Consider the following 17,176-nt stretch of genomic DNA (forward strand, 5'->3'; position numbering starts at 1 on the left):
TGTGTTTCCTGTTATCTTTCAAAAAGAGACTGGCAAGTTACTACAAAATGTGATATCCACCTTTACACATTTGCAGATTTGTCAGTCCTGGATAGGGACTGAATGAACACAAAGGTTGGACTGATGTACAGTTGTTCATGTTGCAGTGGTGACTGCCATGGTAATTAGCAAAATAAATTTCCTTTGCTTTCAAAATTGTCGACATTCAGATACATGAAAGAGACTGTCAAGAGAACCCAAAACCTGCTGAGCTGTTACAAATGTGTTTTGCATATGACTTGTGTGTGTGCGTGGTTAAGTCTACAGTAAATGTATCCCAGACTTCTTGGACTTACTGATGATGCACAACAACTGATATGGCTGAGACTGGGCTTTGCAATACCCACTTTTGCAGAATTTCCAGCACCCAGAAATCTGTTACTTTACCAGTAAATTGGAAGTAGATAAGCTGAAAATACTCTTCCATTTTTCTTATCCACACTGAAAGAAGAAGGACAGGGAATAATATGAAATGACAGAATAACAATTTTAATAGAATCCTTCTGTTGGAGTTGTTGTTTTGTTTTTTTTTTCCCTTTCTTTCTCAAGTATTCAGATGTTGATCACAAATTAAAAACCATCCATGGTTTATCTGTGAAAACCATAAAGAAGGAACAGGTCTTTTCCTCTGTGGGGCTGTTGGAACAGTCAGTACGATGCTTTGGTTTTACGCCTGGTTCCATTGAATAGAACTGAGCCATTCATTGGTTCCAACACTACATACTAGCTTTACAGCCACCAGTTAAATCCCCCATGTCATTTATCAGATTCTAGAATACATTTAATGTTTAAGTATGAAGTAAGTGAACAAGAATAAATCAGCTCAAGTGAAATCGTGTGTCCATAAAATTCTCATTCTCATAATTTTAAAGTACCAGTTCTTACCTTGATGGCACTGAAGTTGCTTGAACACCAGTATTATCTATTGCATGAATATAGGACATTTCAGATTTTAGGAACCACTTCACTGTCTTCACTAAGTATTTCTGAAATGCTTCTAGCAAAACCTCTTTCCTAGACCTTTTTGGCGTCTGCTTGCCATGCTCAAACACCACTGTTAGTATATATGCCCCACTGCAAAACATTTTCCTGTCACTTCCTGTGAATATAACTTGATGGCCATTGGCCAGTTTAAATTAGAGGCAAGGTATTACAGCACTTTCTATTTGTAAATTCACTCTAAAATGAAATCTGAGAAGGAGATAAATGCTCATTTACTGTTTCAGTAATCTATGGTAGCATGTATTTTTCAAAGACATGCAAAAATAAAGACTGATTAATCTTGAACTCTTTTATCAGTCTTCTACTGATGCTCCTGGTAACCACTGTTTAGGTCATGTACACATGAGGAGCATGGAAGCAGCCAAAATGGAAGAATCAGAGCTTAGATGAAAAAACAGTGATGATCTCTTCTTACTGACTCAGTTTTGGAGCTTTAGAAAGGGAAGCTATGGGGCCCAAAACTTCAGGAGAGACTCTTGCAAATCTTGGAGGAATCTCCAGGGATGGCCACCCAAGACACATTCCTCTTCACTGACAAGTTTGTATCCTTAGATTCCACAGACTAATTCAGTAATAATCCCTCATAAGCACCAGTGTTGTAACAGCTGAGCCTGGTTGGTTGTATTCTGTTTTGTGGGTTTATTGCCGCTGTCCCCCTGCATTACTGTGTTCTTCATCTCTCTTGGTTTTGCCTCTGTTTCACGGACCCACTGCTCTGAACAGACAGAGAATGATCACTGGAGGATGAGTACCTGACTACACTGCTTAGATGACATCCCAGGCCAGAGAAGAGGGATTGGACCCAGGTCAATTCTTGCAGCCAATCTGAGCATCTATGACACAGCATCTTTCTCTTTTCCTGGATTTTTATTCCTACCCCTTCATGTTTTGTTTTGTGATGACCTCAAAAGCAGAAAAGCGACTACTATTCTGTCAATAACCCACTCAGTGTTCAATACAAGGGCTTTTTTTTTCCCTGTTAAAAAGGGTTTCTTGAAAAAATGAAGGCTCTCTAACTGAATAATTTCTCTCCATTAAAAGGGCTGTAATGAGTTTTACATACATGTGTTTATCATTAGCACTTAATTTCAGTCTGAGAAATACATTTTGGAGGAGTGGTTGTTCTTTTGTTCCCCCCCCCTTTTCTTTCATCCTTTCTAAACATTGTCATTAATTTTCTGTAACTAGTTCTATGGGACAAAGTAGAGCAAAACATAACCAGTGTTCCACTCTTAATGTTATACAACTGTATAGCAAGTCACGTTAGCATCTTGACTTCCTGCACCCATATATTCCATTATAACATGACACGGTACAAGAGGTGCACCGCATATGTGTACCAAGACTATGCTAAGATAGAGAAAAATTATATTAGTTGGGGTGAAAACAATTAAATTTTATAAAGAAAGCTACAAAGAATCTCAACATTTGTGTGGGTTTATGCAAGTTTTCCATCTATGCAAATGTATATGTGTGTAAACAAAAGAAAGGGAGAGTGTATATAACAAAAAGGGCCAAAAATTCAACTGATCACAAATTTGTTTAGAATTTATATGTCTTCATGTGCAAATGAAGGTGCAGAAGTGTCTCATTACGTCTCAGAATCAGGCTTATTATCACTGTCATTGTGAAGTGGATATTAAAAAGCCTTCCTTAAACCTTTCAGGTCTGGATATTTTAACTTTGCGCATTAAAATCTGAATTTCTTGGGTACAAAGCATTGGTTAGTGCTAGTCTTTTCAGATAAAAAAATAGATGCCATCATAGATCAGATCCATACTTTTGAAATATATAAATACAAAAATTGCATAGTTTTCAGTGTAAAGTCTGTTCCGATTTTACTAAGTAAAAAAACCAAACACGGTTTTACACATTTTAAAACTTCAAAGGTCTAATCAAAATATAAGCCAGCTAGAATTTTTTTTGATAGCAAATATGTTGCATTTATGATTAAGCTACTGTATATTTCAATGCTTTTTTTATGAAATGTTTTAGTAACTTTGTGTTTTTACACATAACCAAAGAGATGCTCTGCAAATTAAAACCAGCTTGTAAGTAACAGGTTAGGGCCATTCCCATATTTCATGAAGTCAAATATATTCAGCATGATTTGGAACACACTCAAAATATTCTGATTTTACACATTTACTCTCCCCTTGGTATTTGCAGTGTTATTCAAACCTATACTTCTTGTTCTCCAGACTGGTGGCCATGGTTTAACTTGTGAAATGTCAATAGTGGAACTACGTGAACGCCTCGCTCTGCTCAGAGAAGAACAGAAGGCAGCAGAGGAAGAGAAGAGAGACCAGATAATTCTTGAAAAACAAGCTAAGGAACAACTTCTTCTAGACAAACTGGACCAGATTTTGGTATTCAGAGCAGAACTCAGCCGAGCAGCTGCTCTAAAGTCAGTATAAAACAGCATGTGACATTTAAGACATTGCAACTTTGTTAATATTTTGCTACCCCCTCGAGGAGAAAAACAAGCAGAGAGCAAAATACTGCCTTTCTAGAAATCACTGTGACTTTTGTCAAGGATTACACTTGGGCCAGCATTCCCTTTTTAGTCTGGAAAATAATTTGCATTAGATTTAAGAAAGCTTTTTCATTATTTATGGTTGAAGAGGCTCTGTATGTTAGTGTTGACAATATTGCCCCAGGATTCAGAACCAGTATTACACACTGAGAAAGAATTTCTGCCGTTCTTCTGTTCCTTTTCAACTAATCAGAACTAATTTGATGTTATTAGAATCGTTTTAGCTTGCCACTTACAGTGCTTTCTCATGCTTATCTAAATCAATACATTAGAACTATAGTTTTCTTCCTTCAATTTCATTTGTTAAGTGAAAAGGTAGGCTTTATTCTAGATGTTAAAGATATTTTAGGAAGGAGATTTTCTGATTACAATAATAAGTTATAAATTAAATATATTATAGCAGTAGATCAAAGAGAAAATTCTTTGCTAACAGGCTTTCTGATAAAATTCTGTATTCATTATTCATATTTATAATTCATTCATATTTATTATTCATTGTCATAAAGGATCCATAACCATCATAGATGCTTCACATATGCAGAAGACAGATCCCTTCCACAAGAGTTTTAAATCTAAGTTAAAGCTATCTACAAATAAAGCTGAGCAGGAAGAAAGCCTGTGTAAAAGTGTAAAATACAGCACACCTCTTGATCTTCTGCCATTTTTACTGTATCTTAACTATTTGCCATTGTTTTCTTGCACATTGCCTTTCACCTTTTCCCTTTTGTGGGTTTGAGAGATTAGTCTTTCCATATTTATTTTACAAACAGCTGTTCAGATACTCTGAAGACATGCTGTCAGGCTAAAAACACTCATCTTTTGACGTGTCTCAGATTCACGTTCATAGCTGAGATACAGAAGGTGGCTTCTCAGAGTTCAGTTCATGTTGTTGACATCATCCAGAGGGCAGTATAGTTTTCACTAGTCCCAACTCTAATTTAGTTTGTTGCTGATAGTTAATCTCCAAAGACTAGCCTTACTGTGTTAGTACTTAAGAAGATAGTTTAATGAATTTAATGAATTGATCACTGCAGCTGCAGTGGATTGACTGCATCGATCACTGACCCTCTCTTCTGTAGCATGTATTGAGAAAAGATTTTAAGACTAAAGAACCTGCAATGAGGTTGGGGCTGGAAATACACCCTTATCACTAAACATTCAGTGTTGTGAAATCCTGTGGGAGCAGCTCAAGCCACCGCTTTCCACAAGAGATGCAAACTAGCCATTAAGAACTTGTATTCTACATAAAACCTGTGTCACTAGTGGCCATTTAAAGAATCATTTGTTATGCCAGATGTGCCATCTGTGAGTTTTGTATAGTACTGGGTTCCTTTAAAATAGATTCTTTGGCTTAATTCAGATCTAAAACTGTTCTGATCCTGAAATAAGCTATGCTTGAATAAGAAGCTAATTTTGATTCACTTTTTGGTCCTGGCACTTGAAATGTTTATTTAGGTCAGACCACCATGTCAAAGATGGTAGAATCCAAATTCAATTAAACACTTAATTTGCAAGCTTCTACTCAGACTCATAATAAGTAATACGGTAATTTTAATGGAGCACTGTTTGCTCTTCAAATAAAGGAAATATAAATTTTCATTATAGATGTTGTAAGACATTTCCTTCCATGGCACCCAGGCAATCTATGTATATAACTCAGAAGCATCTACTACAAAGAGGCATCAGCAAAATATAACTGAATTGTTGTTCTTTGGGAGTGTATTTCATGCATTTTCACCTAGAGTCCAAATCTATAGTGTTATTTCTGTTACTACAGGAATATGGCAGTTTTGGCCTGTTTACAAATGCTAGATACTTTTTTGCAGATTTTATTTCTCTCTAAACAAACTATAGGCTTTGTGTGTTAAACCTGATTGACAGATCTTGAATCCTGAAATACCTATCAAACCAGTGTGAGTGATCAATTGCTTGGGTTGTATTACTGACACATTGCACAAGAGATGTAAAAAGCAAATCTTTATGTTTACAGAATCAATTCATAATTATAAGAATAGAAAAGCAAATCTTACCAGTGGTCTTCCTGATAGCCTTATGCATCAATATAAAATTACATGTTATTTCTTAAAATGTGTTATGTTGAAGGCTACTACTAATCAGCTAAAGTACAGTGGCAAAGCTTTGCTGAACAAATGTGCTTTCACAGTGTCAGCTGGAGTTTAATTGGGTCCCTACCAAGCAGGTTCCTTTCAATATAATTTACGAACTGACACACACCAACACAAAAGCAGCACATTGAGCAAACATATAATGAGCTGTATTAAACAAAATAGGAAATGGAACATGAAAAATGACAGAGACATCAGCCTTTAATAGACTTCAAGCCATGACATCCATCACAGCAGCGGCTTTGTGAGTGCTTGCAGAACACTCAAGAATCAATTCAGTATGTATGCAGGATGTCCCATTAATTGCTAGAATTTCACAGTTTGAAAATCAGCATTGGCGTATGAAGTGGACAAACATTTGAGTTCTCAGCTTTCTCACATAAGCACCAAAAGATTTATGTGTTTGAATACATGCTAATGTACTAAAGTTATGTGCCTGTATACTTCAGGTGCAATTCGCTTTCATTCCAGTGAGGCTACAGCTATTACTGCAAGTAATTTAATGCACTAAGAACTGAGCAACAGATCAAACTATTTGGTGCTGAGGCTCCCTCCGTCCATATTATCTGTGGTTTAGGGGTTTTATTTTGATTTCGGTTTAGTATGGTGTTAGGACTGCATGCTCTCACCATTCATGTGGTTTAAAGTTGTGTCAAGAGGAAAGTAATCTCAAAAAACTTCACATACTTAACTCCTGGTTCCTCTGCAAGCCCGTCTAGTGAACACTACACTATCCTTTTTCTTGTCTCATATAGATGACAGAAGCACATCCATGCCCCTACTTATGTAAGGCACATGGAAGCCAGCCTTGTTTCTGTTCTTGCTCATGTTCCTGCCTTGTTTAGCTGCTCATTTTCAAGTGACATGACAGCACCTGCTGCCTGAGCCTGATCCCCTCTCCAAGTCATGCCAACATCCAGATGAAGGCAGCAGCTGTAGTTCCTGACTGCAGGATGACAGTCTGAACTGACACTAATACTCCTTGACTTGCTTGTGTATGAGGAAGATATACAGACTCCCACCAACACAGATGTTTACCATATTCCCATCTCATGCTGTGATAATGGTGTAGAATGCTGGGGTCTCAGCAATGGCTTACAAACGATGGTGTGTTTGCCAAGGTGGCAAAGCATTAGCTTCTCTCCCTGCCACTGCCAGTGCTCAAAGCCCTCCTGACAAGGGACACTGACCATACACCTTGCACTTGGCCTGAACTGGGGAGGGGTGGAAATAGTGTGAGGGAAGCCATGCCAGGAGGACAAGGCAGAAGGCTGGCTATGAAAAGGAGAACAAGCAGAAGGGAGGGTTATGGATGAATGGTTGTGATGGTCCTTTCCAAGTAGAACAAGCTCCCTAAAGCAGGTGTTCCCTGGAGTATCCAGATCTGACTTAGGGGGTCAGAGGCCTTCTAGGTGAGGAGGGGAGAATGGAGGCACAACCTCCAAAACCCGTAAGACACCAGGGCAGCACAGCCCTGTGATGCAGCACGCAACTGAGGGAAGGAGGGGGCAGACAGCACATGGAGGTGGGAAGATATAACAGGGGGAACATGTGCCATGCTATCCCTATGTGTGGCTGTTGCTTCAGATATTGAAAAACATTTGTTACTGTGAGGGTAACCAAGCACCGGCACAGGCTGCCCAGAAAGGCTGTGGAGTCTCCACCCCTGGAGATATTCAAAGGCCACCTGGACATGGTCATGGGCAACCAGCTCTAGGTGGCCCCGCTTGAGCAGGGGGGAGTAAACAAGATGAGCTCCAGAAGTCTGTTTCAGCCTCAACCATCCTGTGATTCTGTGAATGAACTCTGATTATACAGCTTCATAATCTTTATTTCAAATGAGGAAAACACTATTATGAATAACAATCACTTTGTCACCTAAAATTAAAGGCTTAATAACTTAATTGTTTTGGAAGGGAGTCAGATTTTGGGTGGTTAAAACCCTCATATTAGTACAAAACAGTAATCAGTCTAATAGTGTAGTGTGTTTAAATGTCAAAATAATGACTCCCTTAACAGTGAACTGTTAACAGTTAGATACATTAATTTTCCTCACTGCAATACCTAAGAATTAAACAGTGCAGGACAGGAAAAAGGCAAAGTACTGTGAAGTACAAACAGCCTCAATCACTGGGACACAGCCTCAATCACTGGGACTGAGCATATGAGGAAATTAAAAACTCCAAGGTTTATTGCATTATAAGGCAATCTTACTTCTGCTTTTAAAAATATATTTGTATTTATTGCACAAGACTCCATTTTATAAGGTGATCTTATAAATACAGTCCTAGCTGCTTAAGTTGATACTGTGGTGCCTAGAATGATCAAGTAGCCATTTTCACTCCATCTCCTATGAGTACTGAGTCAGTTAAGAGCTGTCTCCTTACACTTCTGATGTACAGATGGAGTTTGAAAATATAAATGAAGGGCAAAATGTAGTCTTCAGGAGGAATCCTCTGTGCAAATCTTCGTATTCTGCATTTTGTAAACACAGCTGAGAAGACCTAATCCAAGTGTTCCAAGTGTTTTCACTTGGAAAGGAAAACCTTTCATGCTGAATTGCTGCTGCTGCTTCAGTTATAAGTCAGATGGCCTACTGGACCTACAGTCCATTTGGCCACATGCTAAAAGGCAGATAGTTAAATAATTACAAGGGATATGTAGGTAAAAAGATGCTGGACTGTCCAAAACTTATTTATTTTTAAAGTTCATTATATTTACTAAGGAAATTGTTGAGACAACAAATACGGGATGTGACTTGCAGTTTATGATGCCTGGAATATTATTTTAAACAGGAAGGCACTTCCATTTTACCCATCACTGATGGAATTATTCTGTACTTCATCTCAGTAAGCCCAAATCTTTCTTCCATTGACTGTATGCACAGAAAGTGAATAGAGAATGAAAAACAGATAGTAGATAAATCTTCATTGTTTGCTTTCATGTCCATATTCTGTTAAATCTTTCATTAACCCCGTACTTTTCATCCTCTAAGTAGTTTATACATACACCCCACACTACTACAAACTTCCATAAGCACATTCAAGAATCTCATCTAATTCCTTAACACTAAAAAGTAGTTTCTGACAAGGGCACTAAGAAAAAACTAGAGTTTGCTAAGCCATTTCAAATACATACGGACTTCAAAACTATTACCTGTTTTTTAGTGTCTTTGGTAGGGAAATATTTTTTAATTATGGCAAACTTGCAAAGGGACAGACAACTCCTACCTGAGACCAAAATAAAAGGAAATTAACAAAGTCTCTTTTGGACCAAAGATGCAACATTACATCTTAGGAACGAGGAACTAGTACGATTCTTAAAGACTACTGGTTTTCATTCAAAGTACTCATTCAATACTAGTAGCTGGTAAATGAACTTAAAAGTAAAATTAAAATGGTTTCTGCATATTTTTTTTATAAATTATCACATAATTTTCTATTGAATCTGGAGAAGGTTTTTCTAACCCCATTCTGACTGGCTGTTACCTGACTTCCTTAGCCAATACATGATGTGGGGTGACAGAGCTGCTTCTATCCTGAGTCCTTAAAATTCTCAGCTGACCATCACAGAAAAAAAGAATTTTGACGTTTCTTTTTTCATTCCTTCCTCTCTTTGGTTTCTGTTATGATGTGGCAGCTGCAAATCTATGGGATTGGCAGCTTTGGGGAATAGTGTAGATGACTGGCACATGACTTCATGTAGAAGAGGACTGAATATTACTCTGAGGATAAGTGACTATTTATCATGTTAATTCAGAAGCAGCTGTTGCTGCTTTATGATGTTAAACCTCTTGCTCTATTTCCTGTAATTGTATTTACAAGAATCTGGATTTGCATGTAAGGAAAGGTTTTATTGCTTATTCCCACTGAAAATATCTAATCATCATTTATTTACATAAAACCTGATTGTTACATTCTCCTATATCCCTTGGAATACAATGCCTTGTTACAATGCAAACAGAAATAAACCATGTTCTCAATTAGGTTAAGTGATAGTGCATAATTTTTACGTTTACAGAATAGTGTTAAAAATTGAGCTCAGTGTAGCAGAATATATCAGAGTATTAAGGAAGATAAGGAAGTGTTATGCTAACCAGACAGCATGACACAAGCAGCAGAAAGGTTCATAAAATGTCTCAGGAAAGAAATTGGAAATGACAAGCTGAGCTAAACTATGCCCTTACTTAGATTTCACAGTCACATCACGTTTCAGAATGTAACTAACATGGAACAAATCCATCCAGTTCCTGATCTCCCAAGATGAATGAAGTGTTTGGATCCCTGGAATCTAGATACAGTAACTTTTTAAGGCAAACTGGTGGGTTTAGCACCAGAAGGAACTTTCTTCTTCCCCTTCCTCCAGCTCCTTGAGAAAAATGTGCCTTTTACTGAAAACAGTGCGATGTAAGACCCAAGAGATAAGGGAAGAGATTCTGTTACTAACTATTAAGGTGTTACTACTTTCTTTGGTAGATCTAACACTTCCTTTAGCTCTGAATTTGGCCAAAGAATCACATCTGCTCATGACATAATATTAATACTATAGGTTGATCATACTAAGCCAAATTCAAGGGCAGTGTTGAATAAAAGAGGAAGTCAGACGTTAAGTGAATCACTATGTAATGTGGTGTAACCTGTATGAAGAAACTGTGAGTAAATGGTGCCACTTGAGTGAAAGTAATCAAGAACAGATAAAATGTAAACTCAAGGACAGGAAAGTAGCTACAATAAAAGGAAAAAGGAAGACTATCCAATAACCTCTCTCTTATGCCTTAATTTTATGCTGCACATGGTGCTATCAATTTATGATGACCTAGACCAACTAATCTGAATGAATACATCACTATCCCATTGATTCTGAATCTGGGCATTCAGATTACACAGGAGAGAATATCTTTCATTTGCCAAGTAATATAGTATTTGAGATTAATATTAATGATCATATAAGGAAAACTTCGTAGCTCTCACAAGCAAAAAGCTGAAGTATTATCACAAGTTTTGCACATGTTTTTTGTAAAGAATGTCATGTCAGGCTTGAAATACTTGAGATATTGTCATCATGGCATCCCGTGGGAAGAAATTACTCTATACTGTTTAGTAATGCTGTTCTGTAAACAAGAAGCAAGTTGTGAATATCACATTCAAGTTACATGATTTAAACCTGTTTTGAGTCCCAGAAGCAAGAGCAAATATATTATTATCAGGGTATATGCTCAGATGATTTTATTTTGTAGTTTGATACTACTTTTCCCTCTCACTGCTTCTTTTTGTTTTTGCAGGAAAGACGAAGAGAAAAGAAAGCCCCATTCTGGTGAAAGGCCTGTGAAAGATGAGCGCATTTTAAACCTGCAGAAGAGGATTGTAGAAAAAAAACTGGAGCGTAAAAAGCAAGAAGGACTCTCAATGATTACCCCCCAGAAAAGCAGCATCGCATCAAGGAAGGTCTGGAGTTACATAAGGAGAAAAGCTCTGCAATAGACCTGCTGTTCACAGACCTTTGTTCACCTGCCAGCACTGGCAAGGGGGGCAGAGGCAGATGGTGCCATAGATGACTGGCAACAGCAACACCCTGTGTCCTGCATAGGCACCATTTCTCCAAACCATGGCCTTGACCTCCCCTTCTTGTCACACAATCTGCTACCACAGTGCTCATCTGTGCGACACCTAGCTTCCCACTCTTATTTCCATACACTCTCATTCCATCAAAACAGCATCTTACCTCCCATTTTAACTCCTGTCTTTCTCAGCTTCCTATCACACACATCCCATTACACCAAACTGGGATGCTCTCCCCCTGTCTCGCCCAAGGCATATTAAGAGTTGGTCATTCCCATGTGTTTCACCTCAGTGTGGTCCCATGTTGTCATATGGAAGCACTAATAGGCCTGTAGGCTTTATGCTGGTTCACAGTGGTTGAGTTTCCTTGGCAAGTGTCTAAAGTGGTGAGGAACTAGTGCTTCTGCTGCCATCTCAGCCACCACCTCAGGCATGCCTAACATTGAGAAGTGGTTCATATACAAGTAGTGTAACACAGCATGTGGAATGCTGCAGGGAACTAGATGATCTTAAGGTCCTTTCCAACCCTAACTATTTTATGATTCTATGATGGGATCACTTTTTAAAAGCTGTAATAGCTCAATCTAAAAATAGAACTAAATCTCCCAATCTGCTAAGAATAGATCTCTACCTATTTTGTGAGAAATTTACATGAAGCTGAATTCAATGAAGAGAAAAACTGTGTTTTTCAAGTGTATATAGTTTTAAAAAACAAAATAGAGCAATCTTTCAGAGTATCAATGTTTGCTGCCTTCAGAATGCCCATTTCAGGCAAGTAAAACATGTAGGTGCTTCTACAGACAACTAGGTCTATTCCTTTTAGCAAAGCAATGACCTACCTGAAGAAGGCATTTCCTAAATTGGGATCGTTTTCTGAACTGAGGTTTTGAACACATGCTTAAACAGTTTGCTGAATGGAGTCCACAGTAAAGTAGAAGCAAAAATGCAGAGTTCAAAGGAAAGCAGCCATATAATTACAATTGTGAGACATTTTTTCTTAATAAACAAAGAGAAATCATAAGTTCACAACTAGAACTTTTAACTACCTGATGTGGGTCTGTATGTGTACTGTGGTGTCATATGATTGAGCAAAAAAGCCAGGGTTTGAAAGTTGTTTCTTGAGCTAAATTTACACAGTAAGTCTCTTAAGCTGTCACAGTGGTTTTGTTTATGTTCTGCTCAAATGTTAAGACATCTGGAAAAGAAGAAAAGAAAAAAATTCAGGGTTACCATGAATTATTTAACTGTTTTGGTGTATATTAGATCACTGCTGTTCCACTCTGCATGACCCTATCCAAATGTTACTACAGGAAAGTAGCTCAATTCTGGTCAGATATGTTACTACATAAAAGTAGTATCGAATATTACTACAGGAAAGTAGCTCAATTCTGATCAAATATGTTCAGCTGCATCTTTATTGTGCTTGAACTGCATTTTGCTGAAAAAGGTGTTAGTGTGACTATAGGACAAAATTCCTCCCTTAGTTATAATGCAGTAGTTATCTGGCATTCAGTTTGTACTGCTGCTGTGTAGGTTCCTCAGTTAGTTGAGAAAAAAGAAGTTACACTAACCGCTTGTAATAATGTTCCAGATTGTGGCTTTTGTAACATTTGTGGGGGCCCTTTGGGTCCAATTAGTTTGTGCTGATGTAAGTCAAGGCAAAGTTTATTTACAAATCACTATTCTATTCTTAATAAAACAGAATTTCTATCGCAATTTGGAAAACTAAACATAAGAAAAACTACCATTAATGGAAAAAAAAAAATTCTACCATTTTAAATAGAGAATCAGATTAAAAAAGCAGCAGTTTTCTGTTTGTTCTGAGCTTTTGCAGGAATGCTCCCTTGTGAACCCAGGTTTTGGATCAGCAAACCACTAGAATTTGATAGGATTTGTGCAACTGTTCATTTATGGCTTCAAGAATAAACTGCTGGCAAACAAAGAATGTAAGGTAGCAGCACTGAAGCAAACCATCCAGATGTAGTTTTATCTTAACATTTTGTGGGGAGTTGCAGCTGTGTTTAATTCATCTTGATCTGGCAACCCACCTGAGTTACCTTTCTGTTCATCATGCACAGTTTGATGTTGACAAGTCTCCCAATCAGGTTAGCAAATAAACTCTGAAGAGTTTATTTAGTCTAGTACGGTATCGTCCACAAAGAACTACTGTATTATCTGCAGTCTGATAATCTGTGTCTCTCCTCTGCAGGATACTTTCCAATGGAACCATTGGAATGAACTGGAAGACAGTCGGGAAAGACAGTTCAAGATCTTTCAGCATGGCTTCATGGCCAGAGAAACAGCTCAGAAAATGTCTGCCTATGAGGAAGCAAGAAGTAGAGCCAAAGTCTGTATATTGCACTCTGACGTAAAATAAAATACAAATTCAGGCCTGCCGGAAATCTACCTGTGTGCCTGTTTACTACAAGGTTGAATTTTACTCTTTATTTCACTTTTTTAGTGTGGTAAAAAATTTGGGTCATACAGGCACAATAGAATAAAAATGCATTCTTTTTTTGTAATAGAATTTTATTTTTATGCTATAATGATACCCTTTTTTATTGTTAGAATCAAAAGCTTTAAGAAACCAAAACCTTACCATTACGGCTTGTACAGCAGAATGGCAAATACCTGGGTAAGAATGCTGAGATCTGTATTTCTGTTATCATCGTATTCTGTGCCATGGAGTTTGCTATGCTCATGTTTTGAAAGAATAAAAATGAGGGCAAAACCCAAGCAACATTTGCTTACATATGCTTCCTTCAGAAGGTATGGTCAGCTGAAGTTCCTCACAAGTCTTCTAACAGGACAGTAACTGCAGTTCTGGTGTCCTCAACATAAAAAGGACATGAAACTGTTGGAACAAGTCCAGAGGAGGGCCACAAGGATGATCAGGGGACTGAAGCACCTCCCGTACGAAGACAGGCTGAGAAAGTTGGGGCTGTTCAGCCTGGAGAAGAGAAGGCTGCGTGGAGACCTCATAGCAGCCTTCCAGTATCTGAAGGGGGCCTACAAGGATGCTAGGGATGGACTCTTCATTAGGGACTGTAGTGACAGGACAAGGGGTAACGGGTTCAAACTTAAACAGGGGAAGTTTAGATTGGATATAAGGAAGAAATTCTTTACTGAGAGGGTGGTGAGGCACTGGAATGGGTTGCCCAGGGAGGTTGTGAATGCTCCATCCTTGGCGGTGTTCAAGGCCAGGTTGGATGAGGCCTTGGGTGACATGGTTTAGTGTGGGGTGTCCCTGCCCATGGCAGGGGGGTTGGAACTAGATGATCTTAAGGTCCTTTCCGACCCAAACTATTCTATGATTCTAAGAGGATCACCAGTTTCAACACTGATTTTAGAGGATGAGAAAAGAACTGTTTAGAAGGTTTAGATGATGTAATAGCCTCCAGGAGCCAGAGTCTAGGTTCAGTCACCCAGAAAGAGCACCATCGCGGATGTGAATCACTGCAGACTTTAAAAGTGGAAAGAGAACATTGTTTGATCTCTTTAGGGAGCTGCTTCCAGAAAAAGTCAAAATTCTGTTACTCACCTAAAAGATAATTTGCCCTCTACACAATTTCTAAATTGTGTAAAACAGCCTTTAAATCACAAAACTTCCTCTAGGCACCAAGCCAAGAAGGATATAAATCCAAATTAATATCTGCACAGCAGTATGACTATATGATATATTTCTGTTTTATCTCAATGCCAGTTACTAGGTGTTTAACTATGGCTATTGCAAATATTTAAATTGAAGGAAAGTGTCACTGACATTAGTTGGGCAGCTGCTTTTAATGCTCTTACAATAGTGAGAAATGTAATTCTCACTTTTTACTAAAGGAAGTCTAATGGAATTCTTTTGTTGCCATCTAGCTGTGAAGATTACTTCCACAATCTGCAAGCTGATAACGTGCTGTATATTTTAATCAAAGTAAATGCAACGTAGGGCTTATGTTTCATAGGAGGAGTTAAAGAACACAGGAGAGAGAAAAGAAAGAAGCACAGCAAGAGAACTACAGAGAAGAGGGAACTACAACCCAGCATCTAGTAGGGGATTGTAATAGCTTAAATCAATAAACTCTTGGTGGCAGGGAGTTTATCTTCCTTTGTGGTTGTTCAGCATACTGCTGCATTGTATTCCAGAACAACAAAGCCAAGTGGTGGTTGTAACACCTGTTTTCTAGAAGCTAGCAATTAACAGGGATGACAGTCATGACCTGGGATGCTGCATCGCCAAATAGTTCCTCTTAAACTTTATTGTGTGCCTGGCATTTAGAGATTTTAGAAAAACCCCAATCATTAAGAAAATAGATAGGCAGGTGTATTTAGGTAGGTAACATGGAAATGTCGCAACCCCATCATACTGCATGCCTCTTCCCCTCTGATGATGGAACCAGTTTTCAAAATTCTTACTGAACTGCAATCAAGCTGATTCACAACGATTTCCTTCTCCGTATTTTCCCTGCTCTCAAAAGAAAGGACTGAGGAATAAAGGAATCTCAATAATCCAGCCGTAGCCTATTGCTACTTTAGGATCTAATGCATAAAGTCATCTTCAGAATCAGTGTTCTGAGGAACGTAAAAGAATGTGAGTCTTTTAGGAAAAAAACAATATATCCCTATATTGATATTTCTATGTCAATACAGCCTATTGATTTTTCAGTGATGGCAGGTCTTGCAACAGAATACACACCATAACATTAAAAAGACCACATTCCTCCTGACAAATGTGGATAACATGATGTTGGAGGCAGCAGATCCTACCCACAACCACTCCACCCCTGGCCACTAGAGCATCTTCTCTAGTATTTCTGTTCCAGCAATGTGTTATACAGAAACCTGAGGTGATCCAATGCAGAGTTGGCAAAGGTCTGGTAGGACTTGTTAGCATAATATTACAAAAGCAGTTGTAATGCTATTGGAGCCAAGAGAACTGCATTCACACTGCTGCCTCAGCTGGTGTCTGTGGTTATTGCATGATAATTGAGTCAGCAATGCCTTTACACTCATCACGCTTTGCAGAAGCACAGGTAAATAACACATGATTCATTCATTTACACATTTGTCAACACTATTCGCAGCCAAGAAGATGAGCAGAAGTGAACAAGGCTGACTCTTAAATCACCTAACAAAACAGACTTACAAAATCAGAGGGTTTAACCTGTCTGATCTTAGTAACTCATTAGAAAACCCTTCTAGTGCAAAAACCTGCACATTCCAGAGGTCTCCTATTTCAGTGTAAATGGCCAGACAGCAAAAGCTTTCACATGTAACTACGATGTAAGGAGATATAAGGAGATGTGAGGAGGCCCAGATTACCTGAGGAAGATAAGGGGTTTCAGCCCTGTGATGAGCACCAGACACAGGGTGCTCACCCCTCGTGTAACACAGTCACTGCTGGGTAGCACTTGGCTCCTTCTTTCAAATCAGCCCTTGTTCTGGGGCAAAGCCCATGTTCAGTGACTTCCTGATGATCCGATCTGCCCTAGACAGCACAGGTATTTTGTTACATACATGAATACAAAGACGCAGAGATGGTTATGTTGGAATGGCGAGCAAAAAAACCCCAACAAACCTACTACAAATCTTGAGTGCTGTTCATCCATAAGAGAAGGCAAGAAAAAATCCCCAGGAAAAGCTATGAGTTTATCTACAGTCAAGCACTTGGGCACAGGGCAGGAACATCCAGAAAGGCCAAGATGATTCTTGCACTAAGGCAGCTGGGAAAAAAAGCCCTTCTCGATGGTGAGGTGAAGGTGTCAAATCACCTCTTAAGTGTTTATAACGAGTTGCATGGAGGAGCTGGACTAATTATAACACAGGCAACAGGTCACGATCTTCCAAGCCGAAGATTCTGATGAATTTTGCTCAGTGCTTTGGAAACAATTCCAGCAGATGGACCGAAGCTCGCTATCTCACACCCC

The 17,176-nt window shown here is 38.6% G+C and overlaps 1 protein-coding gene across 1 annotated transcript in view; it reads left to right on the forward strand.

The window, feature by feature from the left end:
* CFAP99 (cilia and flagella associated protein 99) overlaps positions 1–13,638 on the forward strand; it is a gene marked incomplete at both ends in the record, with an annotated part of 49,245 nt that extends 35,607 nt beyond the window's left edge. The window contains 3 exons of the mRNA XM_080638386.1: positions 3,243–3,448; positions 10,985–11,147; positions 13,471–13,638. Of these exons, the coding sequence (XP_080494512.1) occupies positions 3,243–3,448; positions 10,985–11,147; positions 13,471–13,638 (537 nt within the window). The remainder of the gene's footprint in view (positions 1–3,242; positions 3,449–10,984; positions 11,148–13,470) is intronic.
* Between the last annotated feature and the right edge of the window lie 3,538 nt (positions 13,639–17,176).

This window comes from Psittacula echo, assembly GCF_963264785.1.
Source record: "Psittacula echo genome assembly, chromosome: 1".
Classification (NCBI taxonomy): domain Eukaryota; kingdom Metazoa; phylum Chordata; class Aves; order Psittaciformes; family Psittacidae; genus Psittacula; species Psittacula echo.